This window comes from Pseudorasbora parva, chromosome 18 (assembly GCF_024679245.1).
Source record: "Pseudorasbora parva isolate DD20220531a chromosome 18, ASM2467924v1, whole genome shotgun sequence".
NCBI lineage: Eukaryota > Metazoa > Chordata > Actinopteri > Cypriniformes > Gobionidae > Pseudorasbora > Pseudorasbora parva.
This window is the reverse complement of record NC_090189.1, coordinates 24,596,514-24,620,657: the sequence shown is the minus strand read 5'-3', so window position 1 is coordinate 24,620,657 and position 24,144 is coordinate 24,596,514. Positions and strand designations below refer to the sequence as shown.

Sequence of the window (24,144 nt, the reverse complement as noted above, 5' to 3'; positions counted from 1 at the left end):
TTATATCTAGTGTCTGAATCATTTTTGGTTTGACTGTATATCCCACTCACTAACCCACAGCGATGAATAGACAGTGTTATTCCCTTCATCTAGTCATAATGTTATGCCTGATATATATGTGTGTGTGTTTATTATTATTATCATTATTATTGTGTGTGTGTGCGTGGAGGTATCTATTTCAAAGTCATTTTTGCCAGCATTTAGAAGTATGTTAGTATGTTTTTTTTAAGTTTGTAGATTGTCTTAAATCTAACGTTTACTAAGTCACAAAACGCCAAAATCAATCTCATGAGCCTTTAGTCAAATTTTTGTGAATTAACTTGAGTATCTGTCTAACCTTTTGTAGTTAGTAAAGGATTCTATATGAATAAGCACCTCTTTTTTAATAGAAAAACCACAACAAATGAGTGTGGAATTGAATCATTTACAAAATATGAGAGAAAGACAGTGGCAGGCATTTGCCGTAAGATTTTGTCTGGTACTAAATAATTCATCAAGATCGGGCACAACTACTGCTATCTTGGTCGCGGGGGGGGGTTGGCTGCATCTGGCACCAGCAAGACTTTTCATATTTCCTGAGTGTGATTTCCACATTGGCTGAAAATAGACCACTTGTAAAATGCAAAAACACCATTTCAAAAATCTCTTTCTTTAGCACTTTCATTTTTCACTGCAGAAATAAACAGCATCTTCTATTACTCACTGGTCAAGTTCTGCAGTGTAGGGCTGGTGTTTCAGAGGCTGTGGTGAGCGTGCGCAGCACCCTGAATTTGTATTCCTGGTTGCGTGTGTGCCGTGCAACTGATTCCCTTTTCTTCTCCATTTTTTGGCTTCTTTCTATGTCTGCATGTGTGCTTATGCACTACGATCGCCTGCTCCCTGCGCACCCCTCCCCTCTCTTTCTCTCTCTTCCTCAGACACACACTGCACCGCTCTCCTCTCTCTCTCTCTCTCGCTCTCTCTCTCTTCCCATCTCTGTAGCAGTCTCTGGTTGAGCATCCAGAAGGAGGACCGTGCGTCCTGCACCTCACGCTTGCGGCAAGCAACGCTTGTTGTTTCTGGGTTGTTTTTTTTCTCAGTCTTTTCTCTCGATCCCATCAATCCCGGGAGGAGATCTATCGAGGATCGCAAGGAGCCTAATTGAATTAGCATGCATTTCAGCGCACTGGCGCACGTACGGATTTTGGTCGTCCACACTTCGGCTGTGAGGGGCTTTTGCTGGTAACACTGTCAGACTAAGCACATTAGCAAGTGAATGCTTATCGGAAAGGGGAGGGAAAAGAGAAAAGAGGAATAAAATGCAGCGCTAATCGATACTGTGTTTGCATCAGAGGCAAAGACAAGAATCCAAGAGAGCGATCCAGGATGGTGCTGGAAAACTGATCCAGCTCCGCTCCAGGTCTTCCACTTCAAGAGGGAGCGTGCAGCGGAGAAGCATCGCTCTGCGTCTGCAGCCGGCTTTATTTATTTATTTGCTGCTTTTTCCCTCTACCATGCTGCAGCAGAAGTCTCTTTATCTCTCTGTCTGTGAAAAGGAAACGTGAGCGCTCTATCGCCTTCATCGTGCCTGGCTCAGTCTCATTCTGTCTGTTTCCTCCTTTCTATTTTCTGTCATCTTTTAATCAGTATTAGAATAATCCATTAGCCACCGGGATGTCTCTTATCTCCTCTTGCGCGATAGAGGAGCTGCCCTCTGAGGGAGAGTGGTCTAAATAGTGTGTAAGCCGTACCTGAGGCTGGGAACTCGAAGGGAGACGCCTCCCGACATCTCTTCCACCTGGAGCGTTTCTCCTCTCATCTATTAAGTCGCAAAATCTGCATCCAGAAATATTGATCCATGCGGCCGTGATTAGAACGCTTTTGGGAGTTGCAGCTCAGATGATTATCGACTCGATTGAGCCTGCCCTCCTTCTCTTCGCAGACAAGCTCCCTTGTTTGGCTTCTTTTTTTTCTTTTTTCTTTTTGATAGTCGCCAAGCGTGAAAGCCAGGAGGAACTGCCCAGTTGTTTTTTCACCCTTTGGTTTTTTTGAGGCCATACTCGAAAGGAATTTCTTCTTTTTGAGGATTTTATCGTCTCTTTGGAAGCCTACTTGTGAAAGCCTCTGGGTTTTGTGTAGCATTGTTTTCTTCTGCATCATTTACTTGACCCGTGGATAATGACTGACATGGGCTTCGCTCTCTGAGATGTACTCTTTCCAACGGGTGGGACAAATGGGGTGTGGAAGGGCCTACGCCGGGCCTTGTTGCCCCAAGCTGGAGGTGGTGTTGCTGGGCTGGGAGTGCGGTGGAGGCAGCTGGCTGGGCCTCGGCGCTTGGTGGAGACTGGCATTATCCCTGGCCTTGTTGGCCTCAGTGCCGGACAGAACGGCCAGTGCTCGTGTGTCTTCCAGCCTGAGCACCACACACCATGTCCATCACTTCCATAACAAGCACGGTACCGTACCCATCGCCATCAACAGGATGCCCTTCCTCACGAGAGGAGGCCATGGTAAGCCCTCAGCATTTATTCAGCATTTCCTCTTAATCGACCGGGTTGCTCAGACCCAGTGGTTCTAAAAAGCTTTTGATTTGATTAAGGAGAATTATTACACTAGAAAGCGGGCTGTTGATACAGCACACTGATGTGTTTGCGCATGCCCTGAGCTTCGCTTAGTACGTCATGTGCGCGCTTTGATCTGTGCCTAATAGATCACATGGGGAGTGGCCTTGTGCTCTTTGCACTCACTGCAGATTTAGAGGAAGGATGGGTTTGTTGGATAAAAGTGCGGGCCAGATGTGCTTCTTTTCATGTCCTGCTCCTTTCACGCCACTGCTCCTTGCCTGGCATCTTTTTTGACACCTGTGTCAATCAAAGATTGTGTGCAGCATTGACAACCTGTCTTCCTGCTGAGCTCCAGCATATGTTGAGTGTCCAGTGAGCTTGTCATATTCCAGCAATAATCCTCAAAGTCAAATATCTGGTCTGTGCTACAAGCTTTAATCACCTGCTGGAGTTTCTAGCTGCTAAGCATTTATTTTTGTGCTTTTAGGATTATGCTTTGAGTCCTGAATCTTCTATGATAGGTCAAAGTTTTTGTTGCGATTTATTTGGTTGTTATTTTCCCACCTTTTTCTTGAGATAAAACAGATTGTTTTTAAATAATAATAAAAACTGTAGTAATAATAATGACCAATTAAGTATAATGACAATGATGGTTATTATTAATTATTATCTGTTCATCTCAACAGATTATGGGAGATTAACAACCCAATAAATCACAACAAAACCTTTGTATATAACCTTGATATAAAAAAGTTGTGCATGCACATGTCTCTGTGTGTGTGTATACGCTTTTATTGCCAAAAGTTTTGGGACGCCAACCTTTACATGCACATAAACTTTAGTGACACCCCATTCTTAATCCATAGGGTTAAGAATGGGGTGGGCTTTCCACAAGGTTTAGGGGATTTTTGACCATTCTTCTAGAAGCGCATTTATGAGGTCAGGCACTGATGTTGGACGAGAAGGCCTAGCTTGCAGTCTCCGCTCTAATTCATCCCAAAGGTGTTCTATCGGGGTGGAGGTCAGGTGCAGGCCAGTCAAGTTTCTCCACACCACACTCGCTCATCCATGTCTGGGCCTTGCTTTGTGCACTGCTGCACAGTCATGTTGGAACAGGAAGGGGCTATCCCCAAACTGTTCCCACAAAGTTAGGAGCATGAAATTGTCCAAAATCTATTTTTATGCTGAAGCATTACGAGTTTCTGTCACTGGGACTAAGGGGCCAAGCCCAACCCCTGAAAAATAATCCCACACCACAATCTCCCATCCATCAAACTTTACACTTGACACAATGCAGTCAGGCAAGTACCGTTCTCCTGGGAACCGCCAAACCCTGATTCATCCATCAGATTGCCAGACAGAGAAACATGGTTTGTCACTCTAGAGAACACGTCTCCACTGCTCTAGAGAGGTCCTAACACCACTGCATGCAACACTTTGCATTGCACTTGATGTAAGGTTTGGATGCAGCTGCTCGGCCATTTCAACCAATTCCATATTACTGTCTGCACACTGTTCTTAAGCTAATCTGAAGGCTACACGAAGTTTAGAGGTCTATTGACCAGCATGCACTGACCCCACTCTGTGATTTTTACATGACCTACCACTTCGTAGCTGAGTTGCTGTTGTTCCCCAATGCGGACTGGAGTGATATAGCTTTGTTATTTTCAGTTATTTTAAATTGTGCTTTATTTTTCACCATATTTTTTTCAATATAAGTGTTTACAATATTAGTGTTTACTGAAATTTTGATCATATAAATCTAGCCTCAGTGAGCATACAAAACTTATTTCAAAAGCATTATAGAATCTTACCGACCCCAACCATTTCAATAGAAGTGGGTATATAATTATTATTTTTTATTATTTAAATTTCAAGTCAAATACAGATGGTACTACAAGGCTTTTCTCACACTGCTTTTTTGTGTTTTGGTTTTCAGACACTTGCTTTTGCTATTCCTCAAACCAGCATTGTATGAAACAGAGCAGCTTAAGAGAGCTCAGTATTGCCAGATGCTGAGTGTTGCAGCACATCTGCATAAACTCAAAGCGGTCAGTGTAGATCTGCTTTACTGCTGCAGACAGAGGAACAAATCTGCTGATTAATAAAGATATTGTATCATTGATTATTGTAATAAAAGTATTATTTTAATGAAATAACCAATACATATGGAAGAGAAGAGCTCCGCCAGTTGTCAATTTCATAGAGATTTTGACCTTCAAAAGACACGACTTCCTCGAAAACTGGCACATCTCTACGTCTACCCTGTACCTCGCACATACTGAGATGTGAAACACTGTAAGCACAGATTATTCTGTACTGTATTGAACATCAGTACTCTAGGGATGTATCTTGGCTAATTAACCAGAATTAATGGTTGTATAATGTTATTTAATTTAAAAGAACGCTCCACTATTTTTGAAAATCGGCTTTTTCCACTGTGAGTTAAACAGTTAAGTTAGGCAGTTTTCGAATCCATTCAGCTGATCTCCGGGTCTGGCAGTGTCACTTGTAGCATAGCTTAGCCGCATTGAATCTGATTAGCCTGTTAGCATTTTTTTTTTTAAATGCCTATTTTTCCCATTTAAGTCCTGTTCACACAAGTCCAGAATAATGACGGGTATAGCATATTTGCAAAAAAAATCACCAAAAGTGTTAACATTTTTTTGTATGACGATTACTAAAAAATGGTCAGAACTTGACACAATGCAGCCTTTGGGTAAGAAAAAGAAAAACACACAATTTTTTTTTAAATAATAATCTTCATAAAAATATTACAGATTCTTTGTTTAGGAAGTTGTGCATTCTTTATGCTGACAATTTGGTTTGAAAAAGTCATCTTTCCATGGTGGGAAACCACACTTACAAGCCTTCTAATACCTTTTCAATGGACTTTAACCTGAAAACTTGCCTTATTTCCAGCTTTTATCTTAACCTTTATGATGAAGATGGGTGTAACCAACAAGATTACTTCTGGTTCTGATGTAGTAGTTCATCAGTAAAGCAGTCATGCGTTGTTTTTGTTGTCTGAGTGCTGGACACGTTTATGGCTGCTGGACACTTAGTGGAAGAGGGAAGCAACGAGAGTGGGGACATTGGATAGCCACAATCAATGTGTCACCTCCCACACAAAGCGAAGTTATTGTAGCCGAGCTTTCCATCTGAAGAGTCTGGGAGGACAGTGCTAAATGATCCTTTTAAACAGAGAGGGTTAGAAGGATCAGTCCTTCATCCCCAATGACAAGTAGTTCAACGGGGGAATGTGATCCTGCACAGTAATGGGATCATCAAGGCAACTGTTAGCAGAATCATGGCCCTTTCAGAGTTTTTCATTACAACTGGTATTGTCAGTCCGATTCACTGCTTCCGTCTCAACATTAATCTCACCTGCCCTCCCATCCATCTGCCTCAAAATATGCAATGAATTTTCGGTGTCCTTATCGCGTGGAAACAGGGCTGGCAATCCTGGCGGAGCCGAGGTGGAATCGACACGTTGTGAATTACATCACCGCTCTTGTAAGGCATCTCCAAAGCCATTACCGGAGTCCCACAACTGAATGTGGCTGTCAGAGTGTCCAACCCTGATGACGACTGATAAAGTTCAGCTTGCACACAAAATTGACAGATCAATTTGATGACTGTGTGACTCAGAGGCAGAGCGCTTTTAAATTCCGCCCCTTCATTCAGCACGGATGTGAATCAGGTCCTTTCCAGCACTTTGTGGCAGGAAATCATGTAAATTCCATCCCCGTGTATTGTATGCATTCTGATGCGCAGAGCATTTTATCCCTAAAACAAATTGTACGCGTGATTATAATGGACAATATGACACTGGTTTCTAATGAGCTTGCGTTGCATTTCCATTAATTTCTAAAGCATCTTCAGCAAACTGGAAACCTTCACCCCCACTGACCAATAATCACATCCTGCCAGATCCCATCACTCAAAGCGCCCCTGCCAGCAAGGTGGAGATAATTTATGTAATTGAGATGTAGATTAGTAGAATAAGTCAATCAGGTGTACATGGGCCGAGCTGATGAAACTATGAAGTGATGGGAGGGGGGCGGGGGGAGGGTCTCCTTGCCATGCAGACCTATTGTTCCTGTCGCATGCCACTGACACTTGTTCTAGACACTGCTTGTCATTTGTGCATCTCATGCCATCTGAAGAGCCCTTGGCACTGCACTTATCTGCTTGACATGCTGGAAACCAGCACTCATATGCGCTTTGTGTTTATTGCACAGGCTTGTCACAGTTCCGTTTGTTTTTTTCTACCTTTTTTATTACATTTTAAAGGCAGACAGTATTTTTTTTTTACTCGTTAAATCATTTGACGCAAAACATAAATAGTATATTTTAAAATACTGTTCAAAGGTGTCTACATGAATTGAAGACTTAGTAGCCTAATAATCGCAGTTGATTTCTACTAAAAGTGTATTATTATTATTATTATTATTATTATTATTATTATTATTATTATTATTATTAATATGTTGTGCTTGCTGCTAGTTAATAATAATATCAATATTAAATTAATGGATACAACAGTACGGTTTCACTCTTTAAAGGTACACTGTTTTTTTATTTTGCTGACTGATAATAAATAATAGTAGTAATAATGATAAAAATAATATATTTTGCACTAGATTTTATATATATATATATATATATATATATATATATATATATATATATATATATATATATATATTCTTTATATATAAATATTATATATATCTATATATATTATATATATATAGTGGACAATAAACTGCCGTAACTTTAAAAGACAATATATCTGCTTGCATTGAACTTTCAGCGCTGTGTACACATATAGCTGTGTGTGTGTATATATATATAACACTGATCACAATGCTCAGACTTGGATAACACTGATTATCTCTTCATCACGACACCTGTTAGTGAGTGGTATATACACGATTATATGTTAGTGAGTGGTATATACACGATTATATGTTAGTGAGTGGTATATACACGATTATATGTTAGTGAGTGGTATATACACGATTATATGTTAGTGAGTGGTATATACACGATTATATGTTAGTGAGTGGTATATACACGATTATATGTTAGTGAGTGGTATATACACGATATACGATTTCTAATTTGTGAGAATATCAGTTTCATTCCAGTTTTTTCACATATAGTAAATGTCATGCTTCTGTTTGTTTTCCTTTTGGCCTGTGTTTGGACACCACCAATCCAGCAGTGACTTTTTCCAAATTTGTCACAATTCTTCAACTCTTGCCCCTCGACCTTTAATCATTCACCCGTCGCCCATGACAACACAGCTGCAGGCCGACTGCCATGGCACTGACCCACTGATCCATCGATCCCATGGCCTGATGGATTTCCACAGTTTTATTTGAGGATCTGCCAACAGCAGAAATCTAATAGCGCTTCATTCTCTCTCTCTCTCTCCATCTTGTTTTTGTCATCGTCTCGTTGAAATGCTGCATGCCCCTCCCCCCTCTAATACCCAGATGCAGGCGTGATGTTTGACAAGCAGCAGGTTGTTTGTTCACTCATGCCTGCCCCTGCATGCTGATGTGGGGTTTCCCGGTCATCGCCTTATAAGGCAAAGTTGTGGTCTCTCTGGACGGTTCCCAGATCAAACATTCGTTTTTTTCGTGAGGCTCAAGGGCGCACCTTGATCTGAGCCAAGGGCATCTCCTAATGCACAGCCACTCGAGAAAGCCATGATGGATGCGGCCCCTTACCGGTGAAAAGGGGCTATCCTTTGTGGATCACTGGTGTGTACACTATAGATTGGACCCCATCAAAAGCAGTTTGCTCCAGCGAGAGCCGCAATCCATTACAGTCTCCAAGTCCAGCTCTAAACTGCTGCACAAAAAGTGTGTAGTGGGCAAAAAGGAATAATTGATCAGTGACTCAAAACACTGTGATTTGGGAATGATCTATTGTTTGCCCTGAATAGCCTAAATGTGGGCCAGTAATGAGAGCGTTTCTCTGTGACCTTTTCGTTCTCTAAACCGTCAGTGTTATTGAAAACAAGAGTTCTTCACAATTTTCCCCTCCTCAAAGAAGCGACTAGTTGTAGAGCCATCACTTTAAGAGCATGTGTCATTTCAGCGCTCCGTCTGAGAAAAGACCAGTGACTGCAGTCCAATCAATGTGATGGGCAAAGCAGTTAGGCAATAAACTAGAGGGCTGCGGTTTGGATCGAGCAAACCTTATGCTACTGAGCTCCTGGCACCCTGTGAGTGGTCAGCTGTTGATGCCACGGTTGTATGGGCTGAGAGAAATGTGAACTTTCAAGCTGGAATGAAAATATTGGCTTTGTGTAAAAAAAAAAAAAAAAAAAGCCACTGCTCCATACACCTCCCAGAAAGGCTTGACAATTGCGTTAAGATTAATAGGTGATTCGGTAATGCTCGGTAACTGCAGCAGCAGGGTTAAGGTTACTCCCATTCCTCTGTGCTCCGGACCTGTGGTGTGTGTTTTACTAAATGTGACATTGAGGAGAAATAGCTCGGTCTGGATCTCACCCAAGCCCTTGCTAAAGGGAGACAGCCATGCTGTGAGCTGTGAGGGGTGAAATCAGTCTCCAGTTGCCTGGATTCCTCTTCTTACACCTGCACTAAAACTAGCTCAACCGTGCCAAAAACCATCCCAGGGCTGTAGCAAAAAAAAAAACACCCGTTGACTTTGGTATATGACCAGCGTTCTAACCATTATACACAGTCAAAGGAAAATCATAGGAAGAATTATAGGTAATGCATTTTATATTCCATTTTTCATTGCAAATTTTATATGAAATCTTTTGTTATGTTGGATGGATGGATGGGTGGGTGGGTGGGTGGGTGGATGGATGGATGGATGGATGGATGGATGGATGGATGGATGGGATTGATTTGATTGGATGGATGGATGGATGGATGGATGGATGGATGGATGGATGGATGGATGGATGGATGGATGGATGGATGGATGGATGGGATTGATTTGATTGGATGGATGAATGGATGGATGGATGGATGGATGGATGGATGGGATTGATTTGATTGGATGGATGAATGGATAGATGGATGGATTTATATATATATATACACTGTAAAAGAAGTCACAGCATGAATTTTTTAAGTACAATCGACTTGGATGTTATTTCAACTTAGATTATATTAACCTAACTTAAAAAAATAGTTACATCTTGTATAACTTATAAAAAACAGTGTAACATTTCTTAACTTATTTTGATGAGTTAAAACAATGTAAAAACACATGTTGTCATAACTTATTGAACATATAATTTTTTACAGTGTATGTCTATATATATATATTAGGGGTGTAACGGTTCACAAAATTCACGGTTCGGTTCGATACGATACACTGGTGTTACGGTTCGGTACGGTTCGGTATGTTTTAGATAGGGCCTACAGCAAAAAGAAAAAATTGGCAGAAATTACCTTTTTTTATTATTATTTTATTAAAACTAACAAAGTATGATTTTTTGTTGTTGTATGATTTTACCCATCTTCTATGTAGTTACAGGAATAAGACATTAGATCTTTACATTAGCGTGTGCGGTGCGTGTTGAGTTGCGTGTGCGTTGCAGGAGCCCCACACCCTGTAGTGCTTTACATATGCTGCGTTTGCAGTCCGCAACTGATCCGCTGTTGCATACCACAAACACAGCATTTATTCATTATTTTTTATTTAAAATCCAAAAGTTTTTATTGAACATGCCTCGTCAGAATTCCAATTTTCTTTGTTTACTCTTTAATAGAAGTCAGGTTACGTAGCTTACTACATTTAAACAACATTTTATTAAATTCATTTATTCATATTTATATACTTTAGATTTAGCTCACACAAGTGGCAAAACATTTAAACATAGTTATAGCCTTAAATCACAAACATTTTAAATTAGAAACTTACAATAGTCTATTCAAAAACAGCCGACTCTAGTCTTTACTTTCGTTTTTAAACCCTTTGAAAAGAAATCCTGCAGGTCAAAAAGAACTTTGCTTTTCACCTCCAAGAAAGTACGAGTGCTCTCCATTATGGCACATTTTTTTTAACCTAAATGCCAGGTAAGGTGTCGTTTTGTTGCTTTACTTGAGAAAAAAAAAGCGTGTTGACTTTGAAACAAGAGTATATTTTAAATGAGATGCATCTGTGGTGAAATTACGAGATTTTCGCATCAGTACATGTTTATTTTAATGCGAACAATGTTCTACCACTTTAATGCAGCAACGCAGCGCAGCAAAAAAATAGACTCGGTACGAAAACGATCCGTGCACTGCTGCAGACGCAACGCTCCTGGAACGGACTGACGGACAGCACCCGCGTGCAGTTTGAATTCTGTCATCCGTTAACATGGGTACGGAAAAAAATACGCACCGCACGCACACGCACTGCAGACGGAGTATGTGTGAAACGGGCGTTAGGTCTCATATCCGCGGCTATAAATGGACCACTCGCCGCGGTGATGTCTTTTGCCATTTGAATAAGTTGGAAATGTCTGTCTAAATGCTGCGGGGATAGTTTGTGGGATAGTTTGTGGCTGTTTTTCCTTTTTATCGTCTTGTTGTCGGCGTAAAGACAACAAGATCGTCTTGTTGTCGGCTTTGATTGACATGACATGAATTATTCCCGCTGCTGTACCATCAGCAAATGCGACATACCGTAGTTTTTTAATCCATCAATCTTGCCAACACCATCATAGCTTACCAAGAATCCAAAGTTCACCCAAACACCAGACCTGTTGGTTATTGGAGGATCTTCTATTTCTGGTTTGTTAAACGCAATAGCCATTTTGCCACGAGCATTCAGCGCGTAGCCTACTGAAGCGAGCACCTGACTGAGCAGCCTAAAACATATTTGGTGTTTTTTTTTTCTTTCACTTCGGCGGTGTCAGGGGCATTGCCTGTTATGTCGTTTTGGTTATTGGGCTGCCTTGTTGAACGCATATTATTATATTTCACACACTTTTTTATTTTCCAAATCTAATTAATTAGTCCAAGAACCGTTCGGTACATAATGCGTACCGCGTACCGAACCGAAAGCCTCGTACCGAACGGTTCAATACGAATACGCGTATCGTTACACCCCTAATATATATAATTTTTATATATATTATAGTATTCATATTGGATTATATTACGTTTCATATTTAATATTTGTATTAGGGCTGTCAAAATTAACATGTTAATAACGCAATTCATTTTAACGGCACTAATTTTATTAACGCGCGATTAACGCAGCGCACATTTTCTGTTTAATCCATGGCCCGGAGAGATTGAGATCAGCCATAGACATAAAGGATGCAGCAGCAAACATTAATAGGGAATGAAAAGAGTTAACATTACCATTACTCTTCTGAAACAAGTGCAGTTATGCATACATAAGCTATACCATATTTTCTGCTTAACTTTTATTAGACTCCAGGTTGAAAGAAAAGTGTGTTTTTTCACTGAGCACATTCTCTGCAGTCCGAGTGAATGCACTAAAGCTCACTCTCGCTCATGTCCAAAGGTAAATCATTAACACCATCACCACTTACAGTACATGTGTTTTATTGAAATAAATACATAACAATCGGCTGAAACGAACACGCAGGTTACTTTTCTGAGCAAGAGCGCTCCCAAGTCCAAGTTTCTCATTCTCACACTGTTTATGTGAATCGCGGCACAGTTCGGTGCGCACACACAAAATACCGGCAGTTATTATAATAGGGACGCGTCTCTTAAAGGGGCCTCACTATATTCTTACTCGTGGAATATGGATGTTCTACAGGTATGGTGTGGTACTGGTGCTCTCACAGGTCCGCATTACAGCTTTCACATTACTATTTTTTCATATTAACCGTGCCCTGTTCTGAGCTAAACTTACAGTGTAAAAACTCCCATTATTTATATTCTTAAAATGAGAGAAATCACTGCTTATTCTGAATTTTTAAGCTTAGGTTTAATTGACATGAACAAGTTCTTTGAAAAACATCTATGACCTTTGATACATGTCTAGTCTTCATGCTCTATTGAGTATGGTTTCACTAATAATGCATGTTCATTTGCATAAATCATGCATATTTGTCCCTACCCATGTTGATTAGAGTAGTAAAAATTGAAACATTTATTTAAGGTACATTTAGAACGGATAAAAATGTGCGATTAAATTGCGATTAACTCATGACAATAAGTGATTAATCGCGATTAAATATTGTTTCAAGTCATTAGATACTTTTGGTTGAGCATAAGAAAATATATTAAATAAAATATGCAATATATAATAAACACTATATATAATGCATAAACAAATCTAATAACCATAATATGATTTCCTCAATATTTAATTGACTAAATATAATTGTGCAATAAGCACAAATGAAAAGACATTAATTCATTAAAACCTTCTACATCTTTATTTGTAAGAGGATATGTATAATGTATTTTTGACATTATGGTGGTTTGTCGGTTTAAAAAAAATATATAATTTAAAATCTTGACTTCAGCATTACACAGATAACAAACGCTGTATATTATTTGAAGACTTTGAATACGCCTCAAGCCATAATTACATGTATTTGTATGTTTCTAAAACAGAATATTAATCTCTTTGGTAAACTTTGTAAAGTGTTTAATGCAGATCCTGGAGAAATTGAAAATTTAATAGTTTTTGGAAAGATAATTGGCCTTGATGAGTTCTGATAGCTTTGTGTTGTGAAGTGTATTGGTCCACAAAGACGCACTAAGAGAAAATTTGGCTAATCCAACTTTAACCATCTAAAGCCCATATTTCTACTTAAGCTTGAGCGTCACTGCATGACACAAATCAAGGGCCTCGTAATTTTTAATGAAGTTCTTAGTGCAACCATGTGTTACAACTTTGATGATGTGCCATTATTATATCCCAGACCTGACAGCCTGGCTTTTCATTACACAATGAAACATCTTAAATTCCCAAAGTGTTTTCCCCCTGCAAGGAAAGTATATGAACCGTTCGATCAAATTAATGATAATAACAGGCAGCAATGAAGGAGTATAAATGTAATATCTGTAATCTGCATAACCTGTGAAGTTATACCCACACACCTAATTAAAAACGGTTCCCATCAAACCTCCTGAAATAACAGCAGTGCAGTCGTTAGCTGTTGACAGCCAATCACCTCTGTGATGTCCGTCTAAGAATAGAGTGTTATTTGTAGAGGGTGTTGAACAGCACAAACCACAGTGGTGAGTAGCGGAGCCCCGAGTCTCCAGGTCTGAAATGTGCAAGCCTGGGATTCGCCCACTCGTTTCTGTCCTGACAGAGTCGAGAACCACCCTGAAACGGCGCGCTCCGGCCTCGGAAAATGGAGGCGGCTACGAATCCGCCGGTATCCCTGTGTTCGTTTCTGACAGAGATCTGAAATGGGCTGTGGTGCATCCATCCTTTGAAAAATTGAGAACAAAAACACCATCATATATCTCGGTCATGTTTACAAAAGTTTTGCACATTTATTTTTAAACAACACTTGGCAAGACTGGGGATTGGGACTTTGCAAAGAACTGGATACAGCTCATTTTGCTATTTAGAGAGATAATAAAATTATTCCTGGCAATATCTCCAAGGATTACACAATTTCACAGATAGACGAGCTCACAGCGAGCACACAGTGATGATAATATTGGCGGCAGACGTGTGATTCATGCCCTCGCACAAGGGGAATTGCAGCAGCATTCTGCTCTCTCTGTGGCTTTGCTGTGAAAAAGGGGATTAGCGAAACTTCAAAATTTCCTGTCGTTCTACGAGGCCAGATCTCCTCGCTGCAGTGTCCCAATCAACTCCGCTGAGGGGACATAAGAAGTTCTGCTGTGCGGCTTTCCTTGCGGGCGTCATAATACGTGGCCATTAAATTGAATGTTGAAAGCGAATTCTAAAGATGGTCCTAATCTGAACGTTTGTATCAGAGTTTGTTTGATTCAAATCAAATACAGAATTATTTGAGGAGTTTTTAAGTTTTCAAAGGCGTGTCATTTCTGCACGATTTTTTTGCAATGCTTTTGAATTGAGCTGGACAGAATAGCATCGACTCAACCAATGACGAGTTTAGTTTGTTTCTTTGATCAATCGCAAATGGGAATTATAATTTAATCATAATTGTAACATTGCTTTTCAATTATTGTTACGTTTTTGTATTGTTCTAGTTTGATAATTTAATACTGTTGATTTAAATAGTTTATTTTAGTTGTGTACAACCAGGCTAAAGCAACCCTTAACTCTTTCCCCGCCAGCGTTAAAAAAAAAAAAGAAAAAAAAAGTTGTCAGCCACCGGCAACCATTTTTCACCATTTTCACAAAAATGTAATATCCCATAGAATATAATTTTTTATGAATATCTGAGCATGCAATATATAAAAACAAAGAGCTGACCTTCTTCTTTTAAGGGAAACAAAACAACAACAAAAACTTTTTATTCTAGCTTTATGCACCCCTTTTTAATCAATACTTGAATATGGGTAAGTTTCATAAAAAAAGCAACATTTTTAACAAAAAGATGAGAATCATGTTTTTGTGAAAGGCTACATCTAGATCAGATTCAGAATGATGGTCAAACACAGATGGAGTAGAACAAAGATGCAAATCCAAGGCACTCTTCTTCAAATGAGCCTTTATTTAACTGACTATTAAATTGTAGAAAACAGATGGAGTAGAGTAGCGTCTAACAGTGAAAACACTGAAACCCGGAAAAATTCGGTTTTGGCTGGGACGCATTTTCTCACAAATAACGGAAAATTCCGTGTTTGGCGGGAAAAGAGTTAAGAGAAATTCGCTTTTCACTACTTGCATAGTGCATGATCACAGTAAAATACTTTTACGTTTGCATTGAACATTTATGGAGAAGATTTTATGTGGAAATAATTTATAAAAGTGGTTTATTTTGTTAAAAAATCTTATAAATGTATGGGGTGGCAAGGGGGTCATTTTGGCCACACACAGGGTAAAAGGCTTGTCAGCATGGGACAAAAGGCACAAAGTATTGATAAAACACTTTCGCTAAAATAATGTTTTTAATAATGTCTAAGCTAATACTTATTCAAAACAATCACTTTAAGTTAGTACTATTTTTGTTCAATAAATATGCTGTCATTAAAATATGTTAATGTAGATTTTTTTTAAAGTAAAGATTCTGAAGCATTGAAGGACATCTCATAATAAATTAATATCGATTTACAGTAGTGAAAATGTATTATTTTATTATATGATCAATATTGTTTTTAAATATGGTTCTATTTTTATATTATATTTATATATATATGTGTGTGTGTGTGTGTGTGTGTGTGTGTGTGTGTGTGTGTGTGTGTGTGTGTGTGTGTGTGTGTGTGTGTGTGTGTATAATTCCCATTTGAATCTAACCATGTCATGACGACAAATGGAAAAGCTGTTTATTATCATGTTAATTGTTGTGCCTTTCGTCCTAACAGCAGGGGCAGTTTTTAACCCAAATACCATATTTTCATATATTTTTTACATGCTTTAATTACCTTGAAAAATAAACTGAAAATCATTGCGAATACCTTTTTCTATTCAATAATTATAATTCTCATTTGCTACTTAAATCTTTAACATTTTTAAAAACGTCAAATATTAGTTCAAATAAGCGCAGAATCAACTCTGCGCTGCTGGCCACAATCATGTCACAATCAGCCAAATTCCACGTGCATCTTGAAAAGCGGATATTTTGAAGAGTGCTTAGGCAAGTTTTTGTGTCATTTTAGAGAAAAATAAAATCAAAGGAGCCTGTAGTCCCATCTTACCCTATAAATGTCACTCTAGAAAATGTAATGTTCATTAATAATATTAATAAACAATTTTCATGATTTTTTTTTTTTTTTTTTGCAATGCTGTTTGATGATGCTAGTGTCACAGAATGACTTCACCTTGAATGTAAATCAGACTTATGTGATAGTTTGTGATAGTTATACGTATGGGAAGCAGAGTCCGAATACACACAGGAAGTGACCCCGCTGTCTGCGATTGCTGCTGTGATTTACGGCTGCTTTTAAGCTTTGAAATGCTTCCTGTGCACTTGAGCGCAATGATTTAAGACCCATTGTTGTCTGTGCTGCAGTTAACTGGCCCTCAGATTGGCTGGGCCCAGATTTCTCTCGCTCTCATTATTTTACCATCGCACCTTTTTGCTCAACTGCCTAATCTGAGTCTCACTGCTCTCTCATTATTTTTCATTCACTCTTCTCTTTGATCTTTACCACGTATTGTTCGTTTTTTTCCCTATGTATCAAGCCCGACCTTGCTCCAGAATCAGCATTCAGCCTGCAGCACCTTCAAAGATTGCTTCTTTTAATCATCATTAGAGATATTGGCCTACATTCTCAAGTCTCGGAGCGTGCGCCGCAGCCACGCTTTCCCAAATCTACTTTTTAATTTTCTGTTATTGAATCTGATGCTTTGTTCGATCAAATAAAGGAAAAGCTCAGTCAAAAGGCTCTTCTAAGAGGACGGTTTTTAAAGATCATTCGGTGAGGTCAGCAAATGGACTTCCCTCTCAAACGCAAGTGACCGGCGTTCGCATTCAGCGGGATTACAAAGCGTTTTCTCGCCTTTCTCTCGAGCTCCTCGGATGGGATCCACTCCTTGCGAGAGAACACTCGAGCGCTCTCAGAAATCATCAGTGACAGAGACGTAATCAGATCAGCCGTGCCTTGAGCCGTGATTGCAGGAGACACTCGAGCCGCTGCAATCAGCTCAGAGCTTTGCCTGGAGCGCCTTTGCTTTTCTTGGTGCGCGGCGTACATGCAGTCTTCCTCGGCTTTCCCGGTCCTCGTCGCTCACTTTTGACTCTCCCCTCTGGCTGCTTGCCATGCAGGTGAAGCCGAGGTGCTGTTCCCGCGGTGTCGCGCAACCTTTACAAAAGATCAGGATAATCGCTAGATACCTGAAGAGCAGGCTATTTTTTTTTCTTAGAGCAGGGTGCAATTTGATGACGGTTGTGTTGAATGCTTTGGTGAATGCGGGTAATCAGAGAAAGCCATTTGGATGTATGGGTTATAAGCACCACGACCGCTGCGCTACCGTTCGAGGGTGCTCCGTGTTTATCACAATCCCCTAATTACCTACATCCTGCTGAAAGAGGCCAGCGTGAGCCACTTTGTGTTGGTCCAATTAATTACATGGTTTAATTTCAGTAGCAAATATACAACAGTACTGTCAAAGCCGAGCAGCAATTACTACTGCGCTGTCGCACAAGGCAAATGGCTTAATTAGACGCTCTTAACGACCCTCGCACTGGCCGTTGTTTCCTTTTCAACTGTGCCGGTAAACTTGCGTCAACAATGAAAACTGAGTGCATTTACTGTAGTTTTGCAGATTTTTTGACATTGTTCTGTTTAATATCAGACCTGTTTTCTCGTGCAGCACATGGTTATTTCTGTAGGAAGCGAGAGAGGGACAATCTGTGACAGAACGGGTGAGATTAGACATTTGGGCAGCAGCACTGAAGAAGACATATGGGACAGGCAATGTGACCATCTTATTAGGCAAGCGTGTGCATTTGAGCTTGAATTGAAGCTTCCACTCTGCAGGACATTTTTATGACATTTGCAAATTAAACTCAGAGAAAATATGAATGTTTTTTTATCCTATCCTGGTGGGGTCTTCAACCTGAATGTGCGCTGACTCATGACTTCAAATCATGTTCCTTATGTGGAAACAAGCTTATAAATCATACAGAATATGTTTTTTTTTTTTTTTTTTACAAAAATGCAGAACGTTTTCTTTGGTCTTTCCTAGAACGTTTTCTAGGTTTAGTGGTAGGTGTAAGGGGAAATAATATACAGTTTGCACAGTATAGGAACTATTACGTCTATGGAGAGTCCCTACAAAGAATGTGTGTGTGGCCTGATAAACCCTCAATTTTTATTGAACAAAAAATTTATGAAATGTCCCCACAAAAATGGAAATATCCAACGTCGTTGTCCTTTTGGGGATATTAATTTTGCTGTGATGTTTTTTGAAAATGTAAAAAAAAAACTTTTTTTCTGATGGGTAGATTTAGGGTTAGTGTAAGGGGATAGAATATGCAGTTTGTGCAGTAAAATAAATAAATAATCGTGTCTATGGAAAGTCCCAATAAAATATGAAAACACAATGTGCGTGCATGTGTGTGTGCACGTGCATTTTCTCTCCAAGCATATGTAAATACCTCATACACTACCATTTAAAAGTTTGGAATAAAAATAAATACTTTCAATCGATAATGATACATTAAATGAATCAAAAGTGAAAGGAAAGACGGGTTTCTATCTTAAATGCTTTCGATTTATCACAGAATCGTATCACGGCGGGTTTCCACAAAAGTATTAAGCAGCACAACCATTTTCATCTGATATTAATAGAAATGTTTCTTAAGCTGAAAATCTGCACATAAGAATGATTTCTGAAGGATCATGTGACATTGAAGACTAATGTTAATGAAAATTCTACTTTGACATCACAGGAATAAATTACATTTTAAAATTAAATAAAAGAGAGAGAAAGAAATAAATATATTTCGGTAACACTTTATATTAAGGTTCAGTTATTAACTATTAACTAGTTGCTTATTAGCATGCATATTACTAGGATATTGGCTGTTTATTAGTACTTCTAAAGCACATATTAATGCCTTATTAATCATGATTATTCTACATCCCTTAATCATACCCAATACCTAAACGTAAATGCTACAAAAACTACCTTACTAACTATTAATAAGCTGTAGATTAGAAGTTTATTGAGGCAAAAATCGTAGTTAATAGTGAATATGTGTTCCCCATATTAAAGTGTTACCGATATTTTAAATTGTAATAGTATTTCACAATATTAATATTTTACTCTGCTATTACTGTGAGCATAAGAATATTCAGTCACACTTTAGTTTAGGGTCTAATTCTCAGTATTAACTCATTTCTTATTAGCATGCATATTACTAGGATATTTGCTGTTTATTACTATGCATAAAGCACATATTAATATCTTATTCTACATGACCATATTCTACATCCCTTAATCCTACCCAATAAACTTGTCAACTACCTCTCCAACTATTAGCAGTAATTAGGAGTTTATTAAAAAGTCGTTGTGTATTTAAGACCTCGCTGAGAGTCATTCAGGTGATTTTGAGCTTATGATAATCAAACCATTATCGGATCATTCATAAAATAAAGTTTGCATTAATGTGAAATTTGTAACTGGGTGAATAATGTGTAAATATCTGCATCTCCATCAAAGGACATAATCATAGCCAATTCATCCTCTTTTGTATATTAACAAACACTATGATTATCACAACATGCTCACATTACAAGCAAATGTCAGCATCGGTGTGATTAACATTTCAAGTCATTACACACAAAGTCCAGGGCACTAATATGCTCTTACAGCAATGCAGAGTAAAACAACAAGACTTGTCTAGCATTAATGATGAATGTGGCAACTTCTGTTCAACTAGCAGTTCACACAGAGACAAAGACTATTATTTGAGACCTCTTGTGGTTTAAAATGCTTTTCAAGTGCTCGGAAGTTGAATATACACCACTGACTAAACAAAACTAAATATAATAAAATTTAGAAAATAGACAATATTGTTTGTGCAAGTTTGCGTCTACCCAGGAGATAATACAGGGTAATTCAAACCTGCTGTGATTGTGTGCAGGTTAGTTTCATTTTTTGAGATTTGCCTTCTAATGGGCCTCATATCAGCCAAATGTTTTCAAACAGCAATTTCTATGCCATTCCATGGATGCTTGACCGCATTGAGTACTTGGTGTGGACTGGCCATGGGCAAGACGGTTAACCCTTTTGTTTTAAAACCTTTCCAGTGGCACTTTTACGGTTTGTTTCAGATCCTTCGTCCCAGTTCTCTTACAGATCGCCGCTTTCCCTGAGGACTTTTCTGTACTTAACTCCATCCATCTTTGAGTTTTCCAGTCCCTGCTGCAGAAATGCATCCCCGAAGCGCCATACACTTTCAGTATGATATGCTGTGTGTTGTGCCAGCATTGTCCTTTCCACTGAGACCCTGAAGCTCTGTTCCAAAACAGAGTGAGCTACTGCACTGCCTAGTGCTTACATAGACAGCTGACTTCTAAGGCAGCGTCCTAATAGTCAGTTATTGATGCTGAACACTCGACATATGCAACATAATGCAGTGCATATATAATACTCACGTTTTTCCAAATGGAAATGAGACTCTGAGGGACAATAGTATAATAGCATAATTAGTATAATAGTATAATTGCACTTTTTTTTACTCATTTATTATTATAAATTATTATGTAAATGTGCCAGATTTAGCCATACAGGCTTATTTAATGCCTGCAACCCCTTCAGCCCTGACTTATTCACGATACAGGACTATAGCCTTGAGTACCTTATAGCTTTAATAAAACGGGTTAACACACAATACAGATATTAAAGCAGAAAAAAATATGAATCAATGCAAGTAAATTCACTAAAGCCTTCCTTTTTCTGGAAAAAATAGTCCCTGAGTCAGTCAGTAACAAAGACTTTTATATTGAAAGGACTGAAACTTGTGAACACTGGAACAAGATGCAACTGGATAGTTCACCCAAACGTGAAAATTAGCCCATGATTTACTCGCCTTCAAGTTATCCTATGTGTATATGAAATTCTTCTTTCAGACGAATACAATCAGAGTTATATTAAAAAATGTCCTGGCTAATCCTAGCATTATAATGGCAGTGAATGGCAGCCAAAGATTTGAAGACCAAAAAATAATGTAATATGACTCCAACTGGATGTGTCTGAAAGAAGAATGTCATATACACATAAGATGGCTTGAGGGTGAGAAAATCATGGGGTAATTTACATTTTTGGGTGAACTATACCTTTAACTGTTAAAAGGACAAGATATTGTAGAGGGCATTCTAACTGATTTTGTATTACAAACACAAGGACTGTAAAGAATATGCAAATTGTGAATGCAGGTAATACACTCAGTCACTCGATCTTTCTCACACAATACTCTACATAATACAGTGAGCTTCAATGAACAATATCAATGAGAACAAGCATATGCTTACGTTGCTAAGAGTGGTTGATAAGGATGAAGCGGTCATCGCTATCGTGAATAAAACAGCTATTGACAATTCAGAATCAAGGACTAGAACTAGTCATCAATATTGAATAAAATATAAATTTAAATACTGAAAGATCTGATAAATCATTTTGTTTGAATCCGTTTTAGAAAGAAAGAGTCACATACTGTACTTCTGGATGATCTCCAGTCCAATTGTGGTTTAAAAAAAGAAAAAATGAACCTGTAGCTTTTGTCTTGACACTTTCCGTACAAGCAAGGTTTCCGAATTCTATAATAATCTCATACTCAGCTTCTCCCATCTGTCATGTCGGACCGGCGCTTCTTTACTCGTGGACTTATTCTCGTCTCAACACCCCTTTTTGGAAGATGGCCAGTTCTGTCAGATTCACAGTTGTTCCATATTCTCCTATTTTTTTAATGATGGCTTTCATTGCATTGAGGTTCTTCAGTGCCTGTGTAATTTGTAACAACCCTGCCCTGGTAGTTTTGACAATCCCGGTTCCGCTTGATGAAGGAGGGTTTCTCCTTGGCACAGTTGCATTAGCTTATGAAATCTTTGTTGGGTGACCACAAATGTGTTAATACACAATACAGTAAAAAAAAAAAAAAAATCGTATTCTGCAGGTTCTAGTTATTAAATGTTTATGTATATGACAGTTTTACAGCTGTTGATTATTCCCTCCTATACTGATATAAAACATGAACAGACAATACAGCAGTGATCTTGCACCGTAAGCAACAAACGCATAGATGCTCTAAGAATAATGCATTGAGAAAACTGTCACCACCACAAATTAAAACTCTCCTGCTTAGCCAATTTGCATGTTTCGGGTTAGTATTCCCTCTTCACGCTCGCCAGATTGAATCAGCCTGCCGCTCGACTTGTTTTGATATGCATGTGAGTTAAAGTTAAAAACGCTGTGCATATTTCACAGATGTGAGAGCTAGACTTTGATGAAATCAGCCGTAGCCCCCCCGGCATGTGTCAAGCCATGTCCTAGTTTGTAACCTAGCAACCGTTAGGGAGCGAGATAAGAAGACCTGTTCGCACTATATACTGTACATTATGTGAATGCACTCGGTTTTTCAGTCTAAACTGATAAATGAGCATGGGATTGACACGACTGAGCTTATAAAACCTTCACGCTTGTATCTAATATAGCAACAGTGTAGTATAGCAGCATATATTGGCTACGAGTGTTTAGATTGGGATGTGACAGGCTTTCAGTAGGCAAAATAATAGCAATTCTCAAGGAGCTTGTTGGGGGCCATTCTTTTGTCAACGCTGGACAGAATACATTTTCCTTTTCTCCTGGATCCTCTGGTTGCTGTGGAGACGGTCCCTACCTGAAGAGGCAAGAGTTCTTTTCCATTTCCAATTCCGCAGAGGGAGGATGCAGTCGGCAGCCTGCGGGTTCAGCGAGGATACTGTTTGTGTTTGGCAGGAGTTTTCAAATGCCCCAGGGCAATGAGACACGGCCTTTTCCCCTCTTTGTGCCTCAAGGTCTATTGGTATCGGCACAGTTAAAAGAGAAATGGTGTCATTACTATTGAAGGACTTTTACTGAAATATTGAAGCTGTTGTCTTTTACCCGAGAGGATCATTTTGGCCCTCAAGAATATCCTGAATCTCTCTCTATTTCTCTCTTAGTTTCCTAGTTCATTAATTGTGCGTTCATCATGCAGCATTTATTTTGTTGTTCGTTTCAATGTTATTTTGTCATATTCAATATTCCCCTGATGCACTAGTGTTATTTTCAATTATTTCCTCGGAAAAAAAGGGATTTCACTCATTCCGAACATTTATAACACTTCAAAATGTTCTAATTTTAGAAAGCAATTTGCAGCTTAGTTTGTTTGAACTTTGATTGGATGAGTCTCAATTACTTTTGCATTATCTTTTTATTTATTTTTTTAAATATCTGTTCTCGATCAGGGAATATACACTCTTTATATACCCCCCCCCTCCCCCTCCTGTTTTAAATGTACTAATTGTGAAGCCACAGACATGGTGACTGGTGAACCATGCCAGAAAACAAATCTAGCACTGTTTGTATCATAATAACAACTAGTGGTACAATAATGCAGTCGCAAACTGCTTCCCTGAGGACAAGCATATGTATTGAGTCCAATGAAGCGAGGGGCGTCTGGCAGTGGCTTTAACCCATTGCAGATCCCCTTGAAAAACTAATGAAATTATACAAGGATATTTCCATCCAAACAGGACAGGAGTCACTCGCTGTGGAAATTGGCTTGAGCCGCTTAACATTGTCCAAGATTTTATGCGCGTTCTCTCCTCCAAGGTGTTTAATGATAAGATGTGCTGGGTTTTTTTTTTTTTTTTGCACTGATATTGAAGAGGGAAACAAAGGCTTTGTTTTGGTAAATGTGCTTTTGCTTTTGGTTGCCAAGTGATGAAGCGAGTTCTTTCAAAGCTCGTGCCTTGATTAGGTGGTGGTTCTGTGCTGACGCTGAACCTATTCACCCATATTCTGCACAGACAAAAATCTGTCA

The 24,144-nt window shown here is 38.9% G+C and overlaps 1 protein-coding gene across 15 annotated transcripts in view; it reads left to right on the top strand.

The window, feature by feature from the left end:
• Positions 1 to 24,144, top strand: part of nrxn2a (neurexin 2a) — a 449,133-nt gene that overhangs the window by 301,472 nt on the left and 123,517 nt on the right. The window contains exon 1 of one of the 15 annotated variants that reach the window (XM_067424407.1): positions 110 to 2,489. The exons of 11 other annotated variants lie outside the window; for them this stretch is intronic. In XM_067424407.1, the coding sequence (XP_067280508.1) occupies positions 2,186 to 2,489 (304 nt within the window). In that variant the 5' untranslated portion in view covers positions 110 to 2,185. Of the gene's footprint in view, positions 1 to 109; positions 2,490 to 24,144 lie in introns of those variants that run through there. 3 more of the 15 variants (XM_067424408.1, XM_067424405.1, XM_067424406.1) reach the window with 3 other exon arrangements.